The sequence below is a fragment of the Leptonychotes weddellii genome, chromosome 12, assembly GCF_054177405.1.
Source record: "Leptonychotes weddellii isolate Sample4059 chromosome 12, ASM5417740v2, whole genome shotgun sequence".
NCBI classification, from domain to species: domain Eukaryota; kingdom Metazoa; phylum Chordata; class Mammalia; order Carnivora; family Phocidae; genus Leptonychotes; species Leptonychotes weddellii.
In genome coordinates, this window is record NC_138380.1 from 28,881,349 (window position 1) to 28,904,349 (window position 23,001).

General features: G+C 40.0%; 1 protein-coding gene across 2 annotated transcripts in view; it reads left to right on the plus strand.

The window, feature by feature from the left end:
- Positions 1-660: 660 nt before the first annotated feature.
- The window catches only part of CTTNBP2 (cortactin binding protein 2), a 151,419-nt gene continuing 129,078 nt past the window's right edge, over positions 661-23,001 (plus strand). Inside the window, exons 1-2 of one of the 2 annotated variants that reach the window (XM_081800202.1) lie at positions 661-825; positions 12,473-12,580. In XM_081800202.1, the coding sequence (XP_081656328.1) occupies positions 745-825; positions 12,473-12,580 (189 nt within the window). In that variant the 5' untranslated portion in view covers positions 661-744. The remainder of the gene's footprint in view (positions 826-12,472; positions 12,581-23,001) is intronic. The other variant, XM_081800201.1, reaches the window with a different exon arrangement.

The window sequence follows — 23,001 nt, forward strand, 5'->3', positions numbered from 1 at the left end:
CAAATTTTGATCTGGGAGTTAATGGTTTTCGGAGAAGGACTCAAGGCAATGGTAGAACAAAACAAAGTCCAATATATACACCAGGAGGTGAAAAACGCCCTGGTGGCAGTCTTGCAAAAAACCCAAAACAACAACAACAACAAAAAATCCAAGAAAGAAGAAAAGGATGCCTTGTGTGATTCCTAGCGGTGGGATAGAGGGGGCTGAAGTGAAGGCTTTTCCTTGACGGTACAGAGAATTCAGAATCGGGAGGCCTAACATTTAATCCGGTTGTTCTGTTCACCGCCGGCTTGGTGGGGACCGTGCCGGGAGAATCACCTACTGGGCTTTCTTTCCTCCACCTCGTTCAGGGCTTTGGTTCCCCGTTCTTCGCGCAGGTTCCTAGCCGGGCCGGGGCGCGTGCCCATTTCCCGTACCTCCCTCCACGCGCGGCTGATTGCTGGCAGCCGGGCGCGGGGCGGCGGGGCGGCGGGGCGGCGGGGCGGCGGGGCGGGGGCGGGGACCAGGCGGCGGCGGCGGCGGCGGCGGCGGCGGCGGCGGCGGGAGGCGCTCCGGCGCGCAGCGGGTTAAGGCGGCGGGGGCGGCGGCGAGGGGAGGAGGGAGAGCGGCAGCGGCGGCGGCAGCGGCCGGGCTGCCAAGCGCCCGCGTCCCCGGACCGCAGCGAGTTAAGCGCCGCCCGCGCCGAGAGGGCTGAACCCGGAGCCGCCGCTCCGAGCTCGCATTCGGATCCGCTAGAGCAGGAAGATGGCGACGGACGGCGCGAGCTGCGAGCCCGACTTCTCCCGTGCCCCAGAGGACGCGGCGGGGGCCACGGCGGAGGCGGCGGTAACCGAGGTCCCGGGGTGGGCGCGGGGAGAGTGCAGGCGCGGGCTGGACCCGGCTTGCGCCCCGGGGCGCTCCGCAACCCCGGGCTCCCCGGGGTGCCCCCTCCGCTGGGTAGCCCTTCCGTGGGTGCCCCCTCCTTGCGGTGCCTCACGGCCGGAGTCCGGGTCGAGGAGGGTGAGGCGGCCGCCTGGGTTCGGGATCCCTCCCGTCCTTTCCCAGCCCCGCGGGAAGCACTCCCGGTCCTCCCGGTTCTCGGGGCTCCCTGCGTGTGTCCTGTGCGACCCCTTTGCCCACTCCCTCAGCTGCTGTGGGGTTTGGTCAGGGGCGGGGGCTGGCGTATGTTTCTAGGCGAACTTGACCCCCCATTGTTCGCCTCTAGCTGCGCGCGTGGTGGTGGGCGCGTGTCTCGAGGCTGCCTGGCATCTCTCAGCGGACCCAGGAAGGCAGCTAGGGGGAGACGGGTCATCGCCAGGCAGGTGTGGGGATGCCCATTGTGTGTGTGTTCATGTGCCTGCGGCCCCTTTAGAGAGAGGCCGGGTGTCGGCTTTGGGCGCTGCTGCCTCCCGCTTAGCGTCGTAGCTTTGCGTCCTAGCTGCCTGCCGCCCATCTCTTGGTGGTGGGGGGCCGGGGTGGGAGGGTGTCCTCGTTCTTCCCTAGAAGGTGCCCGGGCAAGGTGGAGATTCAGCACCTGGTGTCCACACATTGTTCTTCTTCGCTGGGATCTAGAAGCCTAATGAGCTTCCATCCAACGCTGGCCCCACTTTCGGCCCCACAATATCCCTGTGCACAGAGACTGAATGGTGGTTTCCAGCCCCTACCTTGGTGGAGGGGGAAGGGCTGGACCCACATTTCCTGGGTGGAAACGTTTTCGGAGTTGAGAAGCAGCTTCGCAGGAGCTGCAAGGATCTGTAAAGAAAGGCAGCCCTGGGAGCGCCTCCCACCCTTGGCGCGGTCCCGCTGCTCCAGCGGGAGATTCCGGTGGTGTGGATTGAGAAGAGCATGGACGCCCCGCAGTTCTTTTCCTAAACAGAGTCGGTGTTCGAGCAGCAGAGGGCAGGGCCAGGTGTGAATAATCTGGGCTATTTGAACTTCTTCCCTCTCTATTTGGACGTAGGGCTTTCTGGAGAGGTAGAGGAGAGATGTGGAGGTGGAGGAGGCTACTTGAGCTGAGCCTGGGCAGGAAAAAAGAGGGAGAGAAGGAAAAACGGAGGAGGAGGAGGGCTGCTGATTTCCACTTGTGAAACTTGCAAGTTTTAATCTGAAACTTTGAGGAAAATTGATTTTTCATTCTTTGCATGGAAAACGTGAACTTAAGATTTCAAATGAAACCTGCTCGCTTGTGATGCAGTGAAATCAGTTGCCTTTTGTGAAATACAATAAAGAAGCTAGCTATTAAGACAACACAAACCTCTCTGGGAAGTTGAAGTGATTGGGTACCTTCATCCCCAGGAGATGCTAAAGGGAGGGGAATGAGAAAAAAGAGGTAGGGTGTGTGCTGTTTTCCAGGAAGGTTGAATTTGTTTAATCGACTTGGAACAGCCTTCTTTCTATTACAATACCTCAGTCTTTAATCACCTGACAATTAAACCAAACACAAACATCTGATTTATGGTCTGTAACTGATCTATAGTTTTATTTGGTTAGATTGCAAACAGAATCTTGGGCGCCAGACAGATTTTTGTGTTAACAAGGTCCCTGTTCCCTTTCTGCTTTCGAAAATTTTCAGGAGTCTGATTTTTCACTGTGGATAGGTGGGGATTTTATCATTTCACCCTGGTTAGTGATAGCCATGGAAAAATCTGTGAAAGTAAAACTTGTTACTTCTGTAGAATCCTTGGAGGATGCAATAAGGATGCTTAATCTAACAGTTTTTTAAATAATTTTTTAGTAAAATTCTGATGATGGCTTATTATGCAGTAAACTGGGCATTTTACTTTTCACTTAATAACGTATGGTCCTCCTGTATCAGCCACTTGACTTATAGCTTGATTTTTAAATATTTGTCATTTAGCTGCTTCTTATCTGATGATTAAAAATCAGGGCGCCTGGGTGGCTCAGTTGGTTAAGCGACTGCCTTCGGCTCAGGTCATGATCCTGGAGTCCCGGGATCCAGTCCCACATCGGGCTCCCTGCTCGGCGGGGAGTCTGCTTCTCCCTCTGACCCTCCTCCCTCTCATGCTCTCTGTCTCTCATTCTCTCTCTCGCAAATAAATAAAATTTAAGAAGAAAAAAAAAATCAAAGACATTTTTATGCATTTTGGGTTCATGGCAACTGAGGACTTAAAATTTCTTCATTTTTAAGGAATAAGTTTTTTTACATTTTAGAGATTTATTTCATTTCAAATTAGTTTACATATTATGCATTTTTGTATGTACATTTGGCAGTCATGAGCCAATGGAGACTCCAAAGCAGTAGGCTATTTTTGAAAGTGAGTGTTTTCACTAAGTTTTGACTATTTAGATTGTTGCTTAGAGACATGTTTAATTTATAGTTTTCAGCTTAATGTGATTTTCAGTGGAGTGTTTTAAATTTAGTTTGTGATCCTTGTTCTTAGCTGTTTAAATCCTGAAAGCATCCCAAGTGTAAAGCTGGGTAACAGCTACATTATTCAGTAGGATCATATTAATAGTCTTTGCTGTGAACCATGCCGAGAGACCTGGGTTATTTTCAGTGCCTTAGCCAAATGTGATGATTTTTATAGGCTATATTGCTATTTCTACTCTGAAAATAACTCCTAATGGATAAGGCAGTATGGAAAACAGAAATCTTCCTGCTTTTTTATTGTCACCAAAGAATTTAAGAGTGACAGGAAAATGGAGATCTCTTTAGAGTTGTGTTTGGGAAGCTGACCAACATTCTTGTCATTCTGGACTTTTCTGGAGCAGCTAATATGCAAAAAGTAGATATAAATTTTTGTTGTCATGGTGATAATGACAAAAAAACTTGGACAGTGCTTTTATTAAATGCACAACAGGAATATTAGCAGCTGATACTGTGGAAATTTTTGTTTCCAGGTGACAATATTGAATGTAAATGCAAAGAAAAGCACTTTCTTAGCCAATTTTGCTAACCTTTCTTAAAACAGCCATGTTATATGGCAGCTATAGAATATTGAAAGTTTCACAGCATAATTTTTAAGTAGGGAATAATTTAGATTTAACACGTTACCACCCACTTACCAAGATGGTGGCATCACGAGTAACATCTTTGCCACCATAAAAAGTAACACATCCCATTCCAGTGGTAGAAACTGATAAATGCCAAGGAATCAAATCAGACATGATGATGTCATGAAAGGCACAAATAATTTATATTAGGAGTCTGGGGAGGAGGAGTCATGGAAAGGATCCCTAGTGGAAGGACCTGGAAACATTCCACAGAAGGATGGCATTTGAGTTGGGCCTTGAGATGGAAGGAGGACTTGGAAGTGGAGACAGCAGGAAGCTGTGTGCCATGTAACTGGTTCTTAGGATTCCTTGAAAGGTGGCCTGGGGCACATGGGAGGGGCTTTCCAAGATGAGCATAGAGTTTCAACTTCAGTCTCAACAGAGTGCTTTAGAAAAATAGGTTAGAAGTTGAGGAAATCGACTGAAATATTCCCCCACTATTAGACTATGATGCTTTTCAACATGATGCTTTTCACTCTTTTTTCTTCTTAAATAATGTATATTTCTGTGCCTGTTTTTTGACTTTATTATTGTTGTTGGTATCGTTGCTATTACATTTCTTACAGGAGCAATTTTGTTTAGAGAAAAGCATTTGTCTTCTGTGTGATTGAATCCATGCCTAGGCTAGATTGCCAGTTGGTTCTATCCTCTTGTGTTTCATGTAACTTTATGAGGTGAGAAAATGTTTCACAGACTGAGTACTTATTCAGCCATTTACAGATATCTCCTGTTGATCTTATGCACAGCAAGGCTGGAGCTGGAAGAGAGCAGCCTCCTTCAAGAAAAGCTGTGTGGGTTTTGTTTCCAAAAGAAAGCAAAGGTTAAGCACTGTGCCAGGCAAATACATGGTAGGTGTTTCACTAATATGGAATGAAGAAAATGAGCACTCACTAAGAAGTTGTGTCATAATACTTACTGTTTGGCTAATTGGGAAATTTACTTTGTGTGTTACTAAGTTGTTGGCCTATGATTTGTAGTAATTAACATTATAGATGTTACAGAGCTTTTCTTGTTTCTGGAAGATGACCCTGATTTTCTGATTTTTGTTTGTTTGTTTGTTCTTATTTGTATTTGTATATTGTCTCTTTCCAAGCTGCTTTTCTTGGTGACATTTCAGATTCACAGGTTTTTAAAAAATTAATTTACAATACTATTAGTTTTCCCTTTAGATTATCTCTCTTCAGAGTAATGGCTGAGGCTGGGAATGGTAACTGCATCCCTCCCATCCTGAATTCTTCCTAAAATAGAGTCAAGGTCAAATCACCCACTGGGGTGTAGAGGGAGGGGATGATTGAGGGGGGGTCAAGACAGAAATGGAAAGAAGTTTGGAAACAGGAAAAGGGAATAAAAGGAAAGATTAGACAGGAAGATAGGCAAGGCTTTGGAATAGTCTGCAAATGCCCAGAAATCTGGAACCTGAATTCAACTTTAAATGTGCCTAGGAAAGATGGAGCAGTTTCTCTCCCTTCTGCCCCCATATACTTTGCCACCTAAGCACATCTGAGTGTTGTTTTAGAAAAGACTATTTGAATGCACTCAATTGTCTTCTTCTCTATTGGAGCTCCTTTGCAAGACTTGTATAACATGGAAAAGGAAACTTGTCTTTTCTCTTAGACATTAAGTAAAAAAAAAAAAAAAAAAAAATGGAGAACAGTTACGAGAAAGATGATGATGATTACATTGAAATCAAAGGATTTTTAAAGATGCGTTCATCTTTTATAAATAACTTGTACAAAAATAATGAGAATTTATTAATGCTGTGCACAATACGATGCCATACATGTAGAAATCCTGATTTTTACGAAAAAAAATTGCTCTTGAAATTGTTAGTAAATAACCAAGTAGATTAAGGATGGAGTTAAAAGACAATTATAGTAAATGCAGTATAGCTAAGTTAACATCACTATGCAGAATGAATGCTTTTTCATAAATGATTTGCTTCTGACACTTTTATATTTCATTGAAAAGGCAAAAAGATGATTCCAAAGGCCTGAGTTCTTCCACAGAAGGGCTTTGTAACTGTAAGAATATCATCTAGCAGTCTATGTCTCAGCCTCTTCATTTGAAAATCAGCGTGCTGCCATTTACCACCTACAGATAATCAAGCTGATATTCAATGCATGATAAGCTTCTTAAAGGACAATTATTGGATCTGGATGCTAGTTCACATGTGGATATGTCCCATGTAGGCCTGATGGAATATGGAAAAGCTGAGTTAGAATGGAAATAGGCATTTGTTTTATCTGAGATGTGGTCTTTTTCTTTTTCTTTTTCCGAAGAAGAAATGGAGAGAGACAGGAGATCTGAAAGAAGGAAAAGTGATGCAGCTGCATTTAATTATCCGAACTTGTCACCCTTGCCCGAGCCATTTCTTTGCTTTTCATTCCAGTTTTCTTGTACTTAAAATTAGTTATATCCATTACCAGGTTTCCTTCCTGACATTCTATTTACTTGTCAGTTCTACCTCCTTCCAGTATACTCAGTTGTTTGTCTTGCATGAAAGACCTCAGGCAGCGGGGTTGATTTGAAGTGCAAGGCCATGGAGAAGTTCTCAGTATGTTGCTTTAAAGCGCCACACCAAGTAGCCCTAGTTTAGATTGCTCTAAATGATTTTTGAAACAATGAATGAAGACGATTGACCAGTTACTCAGTTGGTCTTAGAGCGGGCCATAACATTGTATCTTAGTGAGACAGGTGTATCTTTACACATGATTTACATGCTTTGTGTGTTCATATTGCGTGAAATAGGCGTTTTATACCAAACGTGGGTGGGCATGCGTGTTAGGTAGAATGATGAGAGGATTTAATACTCTGGCTGTCCCCACATTTCTAGTAGGGGTGAAAAAATAGAGCATTAAGATAGATAATATGAGGAAATACATAAGGCAGAACATGATTAATTGCCAAATGAAGTAATAGAGCAGACTGTAAGACTGAGTATAGGGGAGAGATTTCTGGAGTCCATAAGGACCTATGAAAGTGGGATTTGAACTATGTCCTGAAGAAAAGTAGGATTCCCAAGAATTAGAGGACAAAGGATTAGGAAGAACAAAATCAAAGGTATGCAAAACCTGTCAGTAACCTTTTTTTCTCCATAGAGGAAACTGGGAGGAATAATCTCAAAGCAGGATGTAATGTCAGATTTGAAATAGTTTTAGAGCATGAAAATGTACTTTTCTTCGTGAAAATCCATATAATTGTCTGAATTCATATTTTAATATTATAAATGTTCTGTGTACCTGGAAAGTTGGATTTTTTTCATATTAATGTTAGTCTTCAGCTTTTTATTTTCTCCTTGTAATTTCAAGATGATTTCATTGGTTTCCCCTTCTTTACAGCCTCTTACTCATCCCCAAGCCATAAGTCTTACATAGGAAGTTCTAAATGCGCCTTATTAATTATTAGCATGCACTATTAGACTGGGAAGAAAACACATTTCTGTAAGTTCAGAGCAAAGAGGCAAAATCAGTTCAACTATTTCTCAAAGGCTTCATGGAATGACCTAAATTTCCTCAGTCCAGTAATCCAGTTACCCTGATAGTCTGTGAAATCAGGACATTCGGGAGCTGGGGGAGATTTTAGGGATCACTTAGTACAACATTCTTACTTTACCGCTGAGAAACCTGCAGTCCAAACAGATGAAATAATGTCCTTCTAGCCCATTGGCTTTCTCAGGTACCTCACCACCTTCCCATGTGGTAAACTCATTGATCAAATGTAGGGTAGCCCACTAGATTTGAAACCCACAGGAGATGCTCTTGGTGTCTGTGGGAAGTGCCAGAGAACATGTCTGGCTCTGTGTTTGGTCATTAGCTTTTCACCATTACTGATAAGTTTGGGCAAAGATCTGAGGGGTACTTTGGCCACTGTGGTGCATAATCTCTCTTTGACAACCATGTTCAATGTTCTGACCCCTTTAATTCTGAAAAGATATGGGTAAGGATCTCCTGGCCCTGTTTGGCTGTGACTGTTGAAATTCGCTACATAAAACCCAGTATTTTAGATTTCTTTTCTTCCTTTTTTTTTTTTCCTCCAGAGGTGAGGGTGTGGAGTGGTAGTGGAGGTAACTGGTATTGGCCTATGTTTAGTTCTGGCAACTAAAGACGACTTAACTCAGCCAAGTTCTATTTTGTCTTCTCCCTCCCTCTCTCTCTGAGGCTGTATAAGAAAATCTGGAAGAATGCCCTCCCCACGCCCACCCCAAGTGATTTAGAGCTTGTTGAAGACTTCTGTGTTGAACAGTAAGAGTTTGGGGTTGGGTCTCCTCTTTCGTATGTATGTTTATATCCCAAAGAAGGCGCTGTCTCTGATGACCAGCTGCCTGTGGCAGATTTTTAAAATTAGGTGTTAAGCATGGTTCCTGGAGTACTTCTCCTGGCAACCATCAAACATGACAGGCAGAGGGGTGGCCTGTGGAGTTGAAATCTAGCTGGGTTTTTTTCTTTCTTTTTTTGAGTGCCTTGCTATCACTTAAAGATGAGGTCTGATTTTTCTTTATTGAGGAAAACAAGTACAGTAATAATAAAGCTCAGTGTGTGAACATGTCTGCTGTGGTTTTGTTGTTGCTGGAGGTGTGGGGGTGTCATGTTTTCATGAATGTCCTGATAGAGATCCTGATTTTTTATGTGAGTGGTGGCATCTGGATCTATCCTGTCTTCTCTCTTTTTTTGAAAATTAGGTCATCAAGTTAGTTTGCCTTTTAAAATATAAAATTTATAAAAAAAAAAAAAAGGAGGAAACTTGGAGGCAATGGATTCGTTTATGGCCTAGACTATGGTGATGGTTTCCTGTCTCTCCAAACTCATCGAGTTGTACATATTAAATATGTACAGCATTTTGTATGTCAATCACACCTCAATGTGGTTTAAAACATAAAAGATTTATAACAGTTATTTTGTTTTTAAGTCAAAAAACATTAATAATTTTTCTATATCTGAGTATTTCTGTACCGTACATGTGTCAAGTCAGATAAATGCCATTTCATATGAAACTAATATACTTTTTTGTTGGGATTTTTGCTTTTGGGATTTTTTTATATTTCTAACAGTACTAAAGTGCTTTGAATTTATTTGTAAATAAATGACCTCTAACATGATTTCATATACTTCCTATTACTCTGTTTTACCAGAATAGTAGATGGTACCATCAAGCATTGGAGAATGACAATTGAAAAATATTATTATAATATTCTTATTCTTGAAGGCCAGGAAGTAGTAATGTTTTTAGTGAGGACCCAGGGGTGAGAAACAGAGGAGAGAGAGAGAGAGAGGCAGGCAGGCAGACAAACTATATTTAAAATAGTGCATCACTTAATACACTGTGAGGGGAAACAGATTATTATTATTATTTTTTTAACATTCTGTGTAACCTAACCAGTGGTTTAGCAAGAACCTTTTTAACAGTGTTTTTTATTTTAATGAATTTCCCTTTTTATTGATGGTGATACATTAAAAAACAGAAGTGTTGGTTGCAGGTCCCATGTAATGATGATGATAGATCCAAGCAAGCACTCCTGACTCTAATGTGAATCCGAATCTTGGCAATGTCTTTCATAATTTATTAGTATTTAAAATGGAGTACTTTGCTTATGAAGCTTCGGGGAAACAAGGACAATAAAATATACAATTAATTAAAATCTTTAGAACAACCAGCAGCAGCGTTAATAAAACATTACCTTCTAAAGCATGTATGAATTGCAGTTTACTCTGCCATCTCAGTGGGAAAAAGCAGGATAAAAGATTCTGTCTTTCATCAGAGTCAATAAGCTGAGTTTTTATTGGACTAAGGCTGGTAGATTTTCAAAGAAATAGGCATATAGCCAATAGTCCACTCCTCCCTACATAAAACATCTGGGTGCTCTCAGCTTGAATAATAACAATCACCACTTTTATTTAGCACTTACTTCTTTTATGTGTTCTTGTTTAATGCTCAGAAAACCTTTGCGGGGTAAATGTTAGGATGTGTATTATATAGATGAGAAAACAGATCAGGTAAGATACAGAAATGCCTCTCCAAGTGTAGTCCTTGGACTAGCAGCAGCAACAGGAGCTTGTTAGAAAGGCAAATTCAAGGCTCCACCTCAGACCTGTATCAGGAACTCCAGAGGTGGGGCCCTGCAGTCCATGTTAACAAGGGCTCCACATGATTCTTACGCAAGCCCACCTTTGAGAACAACTGGGTTATAAGACCTGTGTGACACCACTATGTAGTGGGAGCAGATTTTGAGCCCTAGTATATTAGATTTTACTATTCACAGGGAATCTCAATTTTTTTCTTAGAGATTTATTTATTTATTCCAGAGAGAGAAAGAGCAAGCGGGAGCGCAAGCACATGCGAGTGGGATGGGGGTGGGGGCAGAGAGAATCCTCAAGCAGACTCCACGCTGAGTGCGAAGCCCAATGTGGGGCTCGATCTCAAGACCCTAGGATCATGACTACAGCCGAAACCAAGAGTCACAAGCTCATCCAACCAAGCCACCCAGGTGCCCCAATAGGGAATATCTCTTAAGTTAACTTTCTAAGCAAGGGCATCCTCAAAATAACACATCCTTTAGGTTTTGCTGTAGGTTTTTCTTTTTCTCTTTTTCCATCCTGAGCCCCTGCCTTTCCAAACAACTGCTCTAATGTATGTGTAAAAAGAAACAATTTTAAGAGAAAGATCCTTTTAAAATCTTTTTTTGGAGAACCAGCTAGCTCTGGTCTCTTTCACCTTTGTACTATTATCTCCTTCTAGAAGGTTTCTTTGAAACCGAGAAATAGCCAGTTCTGGTTATACCTGTTTGAAAGCCCCTGGAATCATTTATTGGCTTGCCATGTTTACTTCTGTGTCATCGCAAGGATAATATTGGGTCAGGTATCTAGGTGCTAAACTTGTTCTTATTAGCTGATTGATAGGATGGCACTATTTTTTATCTCAAGAATGTTGTCACTGGCTGGTAAAGCGTGTAGACAAGTCATAGCACTTAGGTGTAGTTTTGTCATTTCCTGGCTGAACAATGTGTGTATGTTATCCAACTTCTCTGAGTTGTGGGTTTCTTAACTGAAGATAGAGATTATATCTTACCTATTCGATTTGGTTCTTCTTGAATACTTTGGAAACCATTGGATGCTATGCAGATGTGAAACAGTGTTCTGGAATGGCCTGTGGAATAGCTTCTGAGGTTGGGTGTTCTGAAGCATTTGGGGATGAACATGTGTTCCCCTCCCTCTGAGAGTAATGGGTTTAATCAAAGGAATCTCTGCGCAGCAGGGTGCCGTGGACTATGTGTGTAGAGGGAGCTCAGTCTGTGGATTCACCCAAGCAGGGCTGTGAGCACTCTAGTTGATCTTCTCTAAGATGGCTACCAGAAAACCTGATCATAAAGCTTGTTGTCAGGAAAGGAGGGGGCAGAGTTGGACACAAAAGTATTGGGCATCAGTGGTACATTAGTGGGATTTAAAGAGGAGAGACTGGATGCTACCAGGGAAGGAATGTGGAGAAGACAACAGACTGGAAGAGTGATAGATGAGGATCGTGATCCTTGGGTCATGGTGCTGATACCTTGTGGTATAATTGAGTCTCTGGAGGGCTCACTTATTCTAGCCTCAGCCTACCTTTGGGATGGCAAGAAGCTACAGAGGCGTTGCTTAAGAAAGCGTTTGATAACCACATAGCAGGTTCCAGACTCACCTGACCACAGGCCCAGTTGACTAAATGCGGGTGGTGGGCCAGGCCTCTTGAAAGTACATATGCCTGCCCTGTGTGTGTGTGGTGGGGAGAGCAGGGCAGCAAAGGGAAGAGCATGCTCCTTCTCAAGGGACTACTGCTACTTGGTTCTGCAGATTATTGCTCTGTGAGAATGAATCCAGGGTTAACCAGTCATCTCGATTTTGCAGAGGAAGTCAGAGATCTGGATTTTCTGGTGACATCTTAGGTTTTTTTTAAAATGCTGGCTGAGTAAAAAACCCAAAACATTTTGTGGCCCAAGTTACACACCTCTGTAGGCCGGATTTGGCCGTAGGCTGCCGGCTGGTGATCTCTGCTGCAGAGTGTTCTATAAACATGACCTGTTGTTATTGGATGTCCTGGAATTTATAATAACCTCCAGGAGCCCCTATGTTGGGGCCCTTCTAGGATTATATTCTTGTGCTTTCTTTGCTACCTCTGCAGCTTTTCCTGAACATAGACTAGGCCTGTTTTGATAGAAACTCCAGAGACTTTAAATTTCTGTCACAATTTGAAGAGATTCTGAATCCAGGTGCGCAGGCAGGCTAGGAAAATAGATTTCCTTAATAAAGAGATTTGGGACTTTGGCTTTCGAGTTTTTACCCCCCCCCCCCCCCCCGGAAGGTCTGGGCATAGATAATCTGCTGCTGAACAGGGCCCCTGTGCTTCTGGGATTGGCTGAGCCACTGATAAAAACATCCTTTGCATACCTTTAAGACATGTGCATTGTCCTATGAATGGTTTTTTCATTGCTTTTTTAATATTTGTGTTACAGAAAAAAGAGTTTGATGTGGACACCCTCAGTAAATCAGAGCTTCGAATGCTCCTCAGCGTGATGGAAGGGGAGCTGGAGGCCAGAGACCTGGTCATCGAGGCCCTGCGGGTAAGAAGCTTCTGGGGCCCAGCCCCGTTGCGGTATCATTTCCTTTTTTCAAAGGGCCGGTGGCGAAGCTGCTTTTCTTAATTTTTGAACCATGTAGATTTAAAATGTTACATCTGGTTAAAATGTATCCCTCACCCCAAATGCCAACCCATAATCTTTATAAACCCAAACACTGAAGTCAGATGGTCAGTCTAATGATGGGAATCGAGACTAAACTGTTTAGTATGGGAAACTTGAGACATGAGCTGTATTGTTTCATGTGGTTATTTGGTTATAAGTTTTTAGAAAATTGGAAATTTGGTATCATACATGTATGTGAGATCAGAGAGGAAAAATTATGAGAGTCCTTTATAAAAGATACTGCTGATAATAGAGGTTTTCCTTCCTATGTAAATTATGAATGATTTATTTTCCAAAACTTGTAAGAGTTAAAAACTAACCTATATCTCTCTTAAAAACTATATATACCTTCACATAGTTTTATTAATTTTTCATCGGATCTTCTAGGAATTTTAAATTTTCATAACTTGTGAAGTATTATCTTCTAATATAATAAATACCTCAAAGTTCTGTTGCTTTAAAAATAATAAGTTTTCTTGATATACAATTTTATGATTGATTGTTCTTAATCTTGTACTTGTTTTGGTATATTAGCCAAACCTAAGTGGTTTTTTTTTTTTTTCTTTTTTCTTTGATATTAAATACTTTGTATACAATCAAGTGTTTCCTGGCTCTTGGTCATTTTGGCCAGGATGGTTATATTTATTATATATGAAGTATGGGCTTGGTTTCCACTGCCCCCCGCCCCATGGAATATGTCCTCAAACTTTGTCTTAGGAAGTTATTTTAACATATGAAAATCTATGAGTGTCAAATTGTTGCTGCCTATGGGTGCTAATACAGTGGGGGAAAGAGGTACTTAATCATGGTGGACGGTCAGACATAATGAAGACTGTGGGCGTGCTGAGAATCCAGTAGTGTGAGGAAGGGGTGGCTACCGTTCATTTTCACAAACTGGAAATTGGTACAGTGGGGATGATTACTGCTCAGTCTGATGACCAGAGAATGATTGCCTCCGAAAAATGGGAGTAGAGTTCTACCATCTGCAAGCCAATAATAAATTGAAGGTGGTGCTTTTTGAATGACAAGCTTTGCTACGTAGACTTGTGCACCATTCATCTTCGTCCATATTGGAAACATTTGCATTGCTTGCCAGTGTATATTTTCTTGCCAGTGACAAATGAACTCTGTGGGGAAAAATGCTAAGGCAGCGGATCACTAACATGTATTACACTCCGCCTGAGGAGAAAACAGGGTGACCTGTGAGGCCAGGAGTGTAGACTCTTGAGACCAATTGGATATGAAGGCTTCAGTTCTTTTTAACTTAATTGCAGTACTTTCAACTATAAGTAGAATTAAAGGCTTGCTAATGAGGGCTTGCCAAACTGAAAGTTTTTCATAGAATCAAGGAATGTTGGAGTTGCAAGGAACCTTACTACATATTCTAGGTCAGTGGTTTGCATCCCTCCAAATCTAGGTGTGTGTTTTTGGTTTTGTTTTGTTTTGCTTTTTTTAAAAAAAATAAAATGTTTTGTATTATTCTTTTACTGTCCTGCAGTGAAATTTATGGATAAGTGCATATGTAAGTAGGTTATGTTAAAAATAACCAGTACACTGCCCTAATTGTGACATAAAATAACAGGAAAGTAAGATATAACAAAATACACATTTCAGTATATAAATGCTCAGGCATGTCTAATGGAAGACATGATAAAGTAAGCGGCGATTTGCACCTATTCGCAGCATTGCCATGAATGCAATCATTGCGAAAGAATCCTGATCCAGGCATGCTGTATTGGGACTCAGACACAGTGAGGGGATTTGCTGTACATGAGGTGATTTTTTTTCCCTGAGATGGTGAATGACTTTTGGTAAAGCTCCAAACAAAAGTGCACACTTACGTGAGAGTAGAGTTCGTGGGAAATTCATTGTTTGTTAAAACTAAATTAAAACAACTTCTCTGTGTATAAAAGGGAGTTACTCTTTAGCTCAGGTCTTCATATTGACTGAAGGTTCTACTGAAAGGAATGAATAGAGTGACATTTGAAAGTTCAGGGGGACTTGAGACAGTTCCTGGATATGGGGCACACCCCCTAGCCCTGTCCCCTAAGTGCCAGTCACTGTGATAACAAGTTAGTGACTGGCTAAAAAATTGGCAAGGAGAGAGAATGTGAAACTTTTATTTTTATTTCATATTATGAGATAAACATAATCCTGAATTAAAATTCAAAATCTGTCTAATCAGTAATCGGTATGTTGCTATTCCATTGGGAGAGAAATACACCTTGTTTTGAAAAATGTCAAAGTAATATTTCTCTGAAGGTAGGAAATATTTTTTAAATTACTATGTAAATTGGGATTTTTTTTTCAAAAATAAAGATAGCTAATTTATACCATGAACTATATTAAAATTTAGAAATGATTGTGTTCTGAGGCATTTAAATCCTTTAGAATTTGAGAATCTTTAAAAAGATATTTCAGGGGCGCCTGGGTGGCTCAGTCAGTTAAGCATCTGCCTTTGGCTCAGGTCATGATCCCATTGTCCTGCTCAGTGGGGAGCCTGCTTCTCCCTCTCCCTCTGCCTGCCACTCCCCCTGATTGTGGTGTGCTCTCTCTCTCTCTGTCAAATAAATAAAATCTTAAAAAAAATTTCAGACCAAGCTTTTTTACTTTTTTAATCATGCTACCTTGATATATTGTTTTTGTTTTTGTTTTTTGAGAGCAAGAAGGAGACCGTGCCAGTGGCAATGCAGTTTTGTGGGGGGGGGGGGGGCTGGGCAGAAGGGAGAGAGAAAATCCAAAGCAGGCTCCATGCTCAGTGTGGTGCCCCATATGGGGATTGATCTCATGACCCCGAGATCATGACCTGAGCCAAAATCAAGAGTCAGATGCTTAACTAAGCCACCCAGGCACCCCCTACTCTGATGTTTTTGGTTTTCAAGTTATCACAAAAAATTGCATAGATCATTGGATTAATGGCAATAAACTTTTCAGAACAATTCATAAATATGGGGGGAAGGGTGTTATGCAATTATAATACATATATTGGTACGTTTACTATTTTCATGTTTAAGGTAGAAATATTTCCCAGTAATACTCCTTGGCTTTATATCAGATGTAGTATTCAGGAGATTAATTTTTATTGGGGGGGGATTATATTTTAAGAAGTGCAATGTTTTTGGAAAATATGAACTGCTTAACTGAAATATGTCTTAATTGAATGAGAAATATTCTACCAAGGATTCCCTCTGATCCACAAAAAGTAGGAATAAATCTTTGACCAAATAGATATGCCAAATGAAGTTTAGAGGAAAATACTGTGAAGTTTAATTGAGAATATGCTGTATTTTCTGAAAACCATGATAGATACAGAGCCTTTTGAATTAAACTTAATTGTATATTCAAAGTTTGACTGTATAGCCTGTTAAGAGATCATCTATTTGATGCTAATTGTTTAGTTTGTGGAATCTTCTGGCTTTTACTTCTTTTCCATCTTGCTTCTAGAATTTTTATCAGTACCTTAGTCAAAGGGATCCAGATTTCTTGTATGCCTTCTTTTTCCTTTTAGATTGATAAATGAGAATTAACAGTATTATTGACATGGCATTTCTTCCTCATAACCTATAGTTACTATAAAGTATACAATACAGATTTTTAAGTATTATTTGCACTGAAACTTTTAAAAATTACCATTTAACATTTCTTTGGATAGAATGCATTTATAGTACTTACATCCTAGGGGATATAAAATTATAGAATTACCTTGTATAAGTGGCTGCAACAAAGAGACCCACAATATGATAGATTAAATACGAAGTTTATTTCTCCTGCCAGTCTGGAGGTGAGCCATCTATGCTGCAGAAGTAGTGCTAAGCCAAGTGGTCGGTCAACAGCCCAGATTATATCTATCTTACTGCTCTCCTTAGGGAATTAGCCTCATTGGTGTGGTTGAAACTGTCAATGCCATGTCCACATCCCAAATCTGTTGTAAAGAAGGCAAGAGAGGAAATGAAGGAGAAGCAGCATCATGTGGATAGGGGAGAACTTTTGTGGGCACACCTAGCCGAGTTCTGGGGAATGTTTCTGGATGGCTGGCTCCCTGGGAGGGGAGGACTTTGGAGGACATCTAATAACCTAATGCAGTCCATTATCTTGGTTTAATGTTATAAAAGATCCTGGTGTATGGTATAAGAAGATAGATCCTTCCTTTCCTCCTTCCCTCAAATATTTGTTGAGGACCTACTGTGTACCAGGTACAAAAATGAAAGTTCAAAGTGAATATTAGTGGAGATTTATTATGCCAAAATTGTGTCCATTTAGAACATTGTATATACCTTTCATATGCTTAAAGTTAATTGTCCCGAGTAGTGTCATTTGGGGCCATGTTTTAGTTTTCTCAGACTATGACTCTATATGTTCAGATTTTGTCTAGAATGATCTTCCTTTTTAAAAACGTTAACTGTTCATTGGGTTCAAAACTCAATTAAAAAAATGTTTTGAATGGTTTTGCTTTGAAGCAGGTTATCTCCCCTTGGCACTCTTGACATTTGGGACTGGGTATTTGTTGTGGTTGTTGTGAGACGAGGGGCTATCTTGTACAGTGTAGTGTGCTTTGCAGCAGTCCTGGTCTGTGTGCTCACTAGATGCCAGTAGCATCTCTGTAGGTGTGACAGCCAAACAGGTCTTCCCTTGGGGTACACAGTCGCCCCCAGTTGAGAAACACTGCTGTGAAGTAATACTGGTCAAGAAAATGCTGCTCAAATACATTCCATTATAAATACAACATCCATTATTAAAAACTCCCATCAAAGTAGGTTTAGAGGGAACATACCTCAACATACTTTATATGAAACATACATGTTAACGACAGTTAACATCATACTCAATGGTGAAAAAAAATTAAGAACTTTTCCCCTAAGATCAGGAATGAGACAAGGGTGTCTACTCTCACCACTTTTATTCAGCATAGAAGTCCTAGCCATAGCAATCAGATAAGAAAAATAAATAAAACGTGTCCAGATTGGTAAGGAAGAAATAAAACTTCGATTATTTGCAGATGACATGTTACTATATGTAGAAAACCCTAAAGAATCTACTAAAAAACTACTAGAACTAATAAATGAATTCAATAAGGTCACAGGATACAAAATCAATATACAGAAATCTATTGCATTTCTATACCCTAATAATGAATTGGCAGAAAGAGAAATTAAGAAAATCCTATTTACAATTGCACCAAAAATAATAAAATACCTAGGAATAAACTTAACCAAGGAGATGAAGGACTTGTACTCTGAAAACTATAAAACCTTGATGAAAGAAATTGAAGACAACACAAAGAAATGGAAAGACCTTTCATGCTCATGGATTGGAAGAATAAATATTGTCAAAATGTCTATACTACCCAAAGCAATCTACAGATTTAATGCAATCTCTACAAAATACCAACAGCATTTTTCACAGAACTAGAACAAATAATCCTAAAATTTGTCTGGAACCACAAAAGACCCTGAATAGCCAAAGCAGTCTTAAAAAAGAACAAACTTGGTGGTATCACAATCCCAGATTTCAAGATAGACTACAAAGCTATAGTAATCAAAACAGTATTATGGTACTGGGGCACCTGGCTGGTTCAGTTGGAAGAGCAGGTGACTCTTGATCTCAGGGTTGTGAGTTTGAGCCCTACATTGGGCATAGAGATTACTAAAAAAAATAAACTAAAAACAAAACAAAACAAAAAACCCAAAATAGTAAGGTACTGGCACAAAAATAGACACATGGATCAATGGGGCAGGATAGAAAACACAGAAATAAACTCACAATTATGTAGTCAATTAATCTTCAACAAAGGAGACAAGAATATGCAATGGGAAAAAGTCTCTTCAATGAATGGTGTTAGGAAAACTGGACAGCTATATGCAAAAGAATGAAACTGGATGACTTTCTCATACCATACACAAAAATAAACTCAAAATGGATTAAAGACCCAGATGTGAGACCTGAAACTATAAAAATCCAAGAAGAGAGTACAGGCAGTAATTAATTTCTCTGACATCAGCCATAGCAGCATTTTTCTAGATTGGTCTCCTGAGGCAAGGGAAACAAAAGCAAAAATAAACTATTAGGACAACATCAAAATACAAAGGTTCTGCCAGCAAAGGAAACAATCAACAAAACTGAAAGACAACCTACAGAATGGGAGAAGATATTATATTGCAAATAACCTATCCAATAGAGTTAGTATCCAAAATATATAAGGAACTTATACAACTCAACACCAAAAAAAATCTAATTAAAAATGGACAGAAGTTGTGAACAGACATTTCTCCAATGAAGACAAACAGATGGCGAAGAGACTCATGAAAAGATGCTCAACATCACTCATCATCAGGGACATGCAAATCATAACCACAATGAGATATCACCTCACATCTGTCAGAATGGCTAAAATCAAAGCCGCAAGATACAACAAGTGTTGGTGAGGATGTGGAGAAAAAGGAGCCCTCATCCACTGTTGGGGGAATGCAAACTGGAGCAGTTACTGTGGAAAATGGTACAGAGGTTCCTTAAAAAGTTAGAAATAGAACTACCATGTGATCCAGTAATTCCACTATTGGGTATTTACCCAAAGAATACAGAAACACCAGTTTGAAAAGATATATGCACCCATATGTTTATAGCAGCATAATTTACAACAGCCAAATTATGGAAGCAGCCCAAGTGTCCATAGATTGATGAACGGATAAAGACAATGTGTGTGGGACACCTGGGTGGCTCAGTCGGTTAAGCGTCTGCCTTTGGCTCAGGTCATGATCCCAGAGTTCAGGGATTGAGTCCCAAATCAGGCTCCTTGCTCAGCAGGGAGCCTGCTTCTCCCTCTGCCTGCCGCTCCCCCTGCTTGTGCTCTCTCTCTATCTCTCTGACAAAATCTTTTTTAAAAAAGAAAATGTGTGTGCATATATATATAAAATATATATATATATATATACACACACCATATATATGTGTGTGTGCACACACAATGGAAAATTAGTCCTAAAAAAGAATGAAATCTTGCCATTTGCAACATGAATGAATCTAGAAGGTATAATGCTAAGTGAAATAAGTCAGTCAGAGAAAGACCAATACCACATGATTTCACTCGTGGAATTTAAAAAAAACCCAAAATGAACAAGGAAAAGAGACAACGAACTTTTGCTATAGAGAACAAACTGATGGTTACCAGAGGAGAGGTTGGTGGAGGGATGGGTGAAATAGGTGAAGGGGATTAAGAGTACATTTATCATAATGAGCACTGAGTAATGTATAGAATTGTTGAATCACTATATTGTACACCTGAAACTAATAAACACTGTATGTTAACTGTACAGGAATTAAAAATACATTTTATTAGGAAACAAGTGATTTTTCTTTGAACTATTTCCCTCAAAATTAAATATTTGAAAATGCCCATTTAAGAAACTTCAGGACTCTTCCAAAACACACCACCTTTAAAATTGCATTATAGGTTTGTATGCAGAAATTAAATGCTTTACTTTTTCTATTAAAAAACCTTTATAGTTGTATGGCTCAGTGTTGGAGTCTTCACATAGAACAAAGGCAATCTCTTCAAATAAAATAAAATCATTAAACAGAAGAATGCTTTCACTCCAATTTTGAAAGCAGCTACTGCTATACTACAGAGGATTGTGAGGTTTTCCTCATATGACATGTTTGCTAAATCATGATAAAAGAGGAGCCTTCTGGTTTCAGCTAAGTAAAACATGCAGCCTTTTGTGTTTCAAAATTCTCCTATGATTTCAGGCAATTGATTGACCAAAACATACCCTTTTTGTTCATTTTAATTAATGAATGAATGAATTTGCTGAGCAGAGCTGAATTCATGAAAACATAAACTGTTTCCTGTTCTGTCTGCTGAGATAATGCTTTTGTTCCATGTCTAGAGAAAAGGAAGAGGATTTGACCAGACATTGTGTTGTTCTTGCATGCAAATCATTTTTCATAAAATACAACTAGCTGATGATTCTTATATAGCACTGTATTTTGTCTAGTAGGACAGACCTAGGAAGCATCACTTCTGATTCGTCTGAGAAATTTTATTTTCCTGATGAACATTTACTATTAGTGAAGGAAAATAAATGGAATGCCAGGCGAAATAGTGCTTTTTTATGTATTAAGAAATGAAGGTTGATGGTGCTATGAAAGCAAAATGTTTATCAGCATTTTTTTAATAAGCAACTGAACTCACTCAAGCAACATTTTCTTGCTGATGATTATTAATAAATCATTAGGATATCTGTGAGAACAAACTAAAGCTCATTGTTCAGCTCAATGATGTACCATTTGTTTTACACTGGGTTCAGGATAGATTCAGAGTTACAGATGGCATGAAAACAGGAATACTTTTTGTACACTTTGAAGATTATCATAATTTTGGGTACTGTTCACTGAACAGTTCCTTTTAAGAACACTTCCTTGTGATCTGAGAATACAGGGTGTTCCTTTGAGGTATTCTGATAACATTTTAACCACCTCATCTTATACTCAGTGGCTAAGCCACAGGTTATGTGTTCTTACGGGAATTTCATTTGCTATGTTTATGATTAACTGTCTTGATTAGAAGAGGAAACAAGGATCTAACTAAGATAGTACTCAAAATTCTGCCTTCTCTTTGGTTGTGATTATTTTGGAAAGAAACATAAGAGGTTTCAGCTTCTCCCTTTTGATTTTTGGAGTCAAAATGTAAATAGGTATTGAACAAATAGGAGAGTCTGTATTGTATACTTGAAATGATATTTGAACACGGTGGGGATCTTTGAGGAGAAGGCAAGGGGATCCATGTATCCATTCATTCAACAGAATGGGTTGCAGCCCATGTCTTTAGGCATGTCTTGGGTTCAGTGGTGGTGAACAAGGAGCGTGAGTTTTCTCTTAGAGTCCAGTGGGAGAGAGGGACATTAAAACAATAAACCAAAACATCTAAGTTCACATTATGATTACCAAAGGAAAGAATGCCATGAGAAGAGAGATTACTCTAGATTGGGTCAGGAAAGTTCTCTCTGAGGAAGTGACACCCCCTGGAGACTTGGAGGGGTATCACGAATCTAGTTGGAAGAAGAGTGTTCTTACAAAGGGAGCAGCACATACAAAGGGCCTAAGAGAGGAGGGAGCTTGGCAATTTATAGGAACTGCAGGAAGTCAGAGAATAAGAGAGAGAGTGGCACAAGATCAGATGCAGAGCTAAGCTGAGGCCAGACCATAGTGGAGAGTGAAGGCCATGATAAAGTTGGATTTCATTTCATATCAGGGTAGCCATTGAAGTGTTTTAAGCTTGAGAATGTCAGTGAGTCGATATGATTTTCTAAAAGATTCTAGCAGCACAATTATATTGCATTTATTTTTTTTGCATTAAAATTTTAATTTATTAAATGTAAATATTTAATGTAAATATTTAAAATTTATCACCATTGTCAAGGGAAAAAATTACAAAGGTCACCCTAACTGCAAGACAGACAAAAGTTTGCAGGAGAGCCAGAGTGAAGGCAGAATGTCATAGGGGTTGTCTAAGAAATGTGAATATCTCAGATGCTTATAATTATTGCCCTTTAAGAAGGCATAGAAAATGTGCTTGCTTATCACTTTTGTCATTTAGCAGTGAACAGTGTCTTTCTTCAGACTGTTAAGACAAGCTGATTATGGTTTTTAGTTAAGATGTTGTGCACCTAAATAAGATTGATAAGGTAAGTTCTCCATGTGAAATTTTTTGAAAGGCAAAATTCTGTCTTCAGTTTTACTGTTTCCAACCCAGTTCATCCCAGTTCAGTTTAGATTTTTACGTTAAATGAATTTTATAGTTAAAAGCCCTCTTCTTTCAAGATTATTATGCATTTCTAAAGGCCTATCTGTTCTAAAATAAACTTCCTTTTTAACTTTTTCACATAGGATTGGATAGAGGAGCAGAAGCTTGCTTCACATGGTGCTAAAAGTGACCTACCAACAATAAAAAATGTTTCAGCAGTGTCTGAATTTGTTCTGCTCAAATGCGTCCATTTTGGCCTGTCTTAAGTGGACCATTGCAGGGCCCATGCTCACATGATTACGCCCTACTAAAATAAAATGCTAGTTCTGGCAAGCCCTTAACACTTCTCATGAAATTCTTCTATGGAAAGCAAACCATGGATCGAGTTCTCTTGGTGTTAAGCACTGTACTAGGCACATCACCCGAATCCAAGGGGAGGTGCAGCTCCTACAGGCCTTAGGTTTTAGTGGTTAAAATATTGCAGAGAGTAAACTCTGGGGAAGCTCTGAATTTATTCATAAGACACGATTTTGTATATTCATACAAATTGTATACCCCCTGA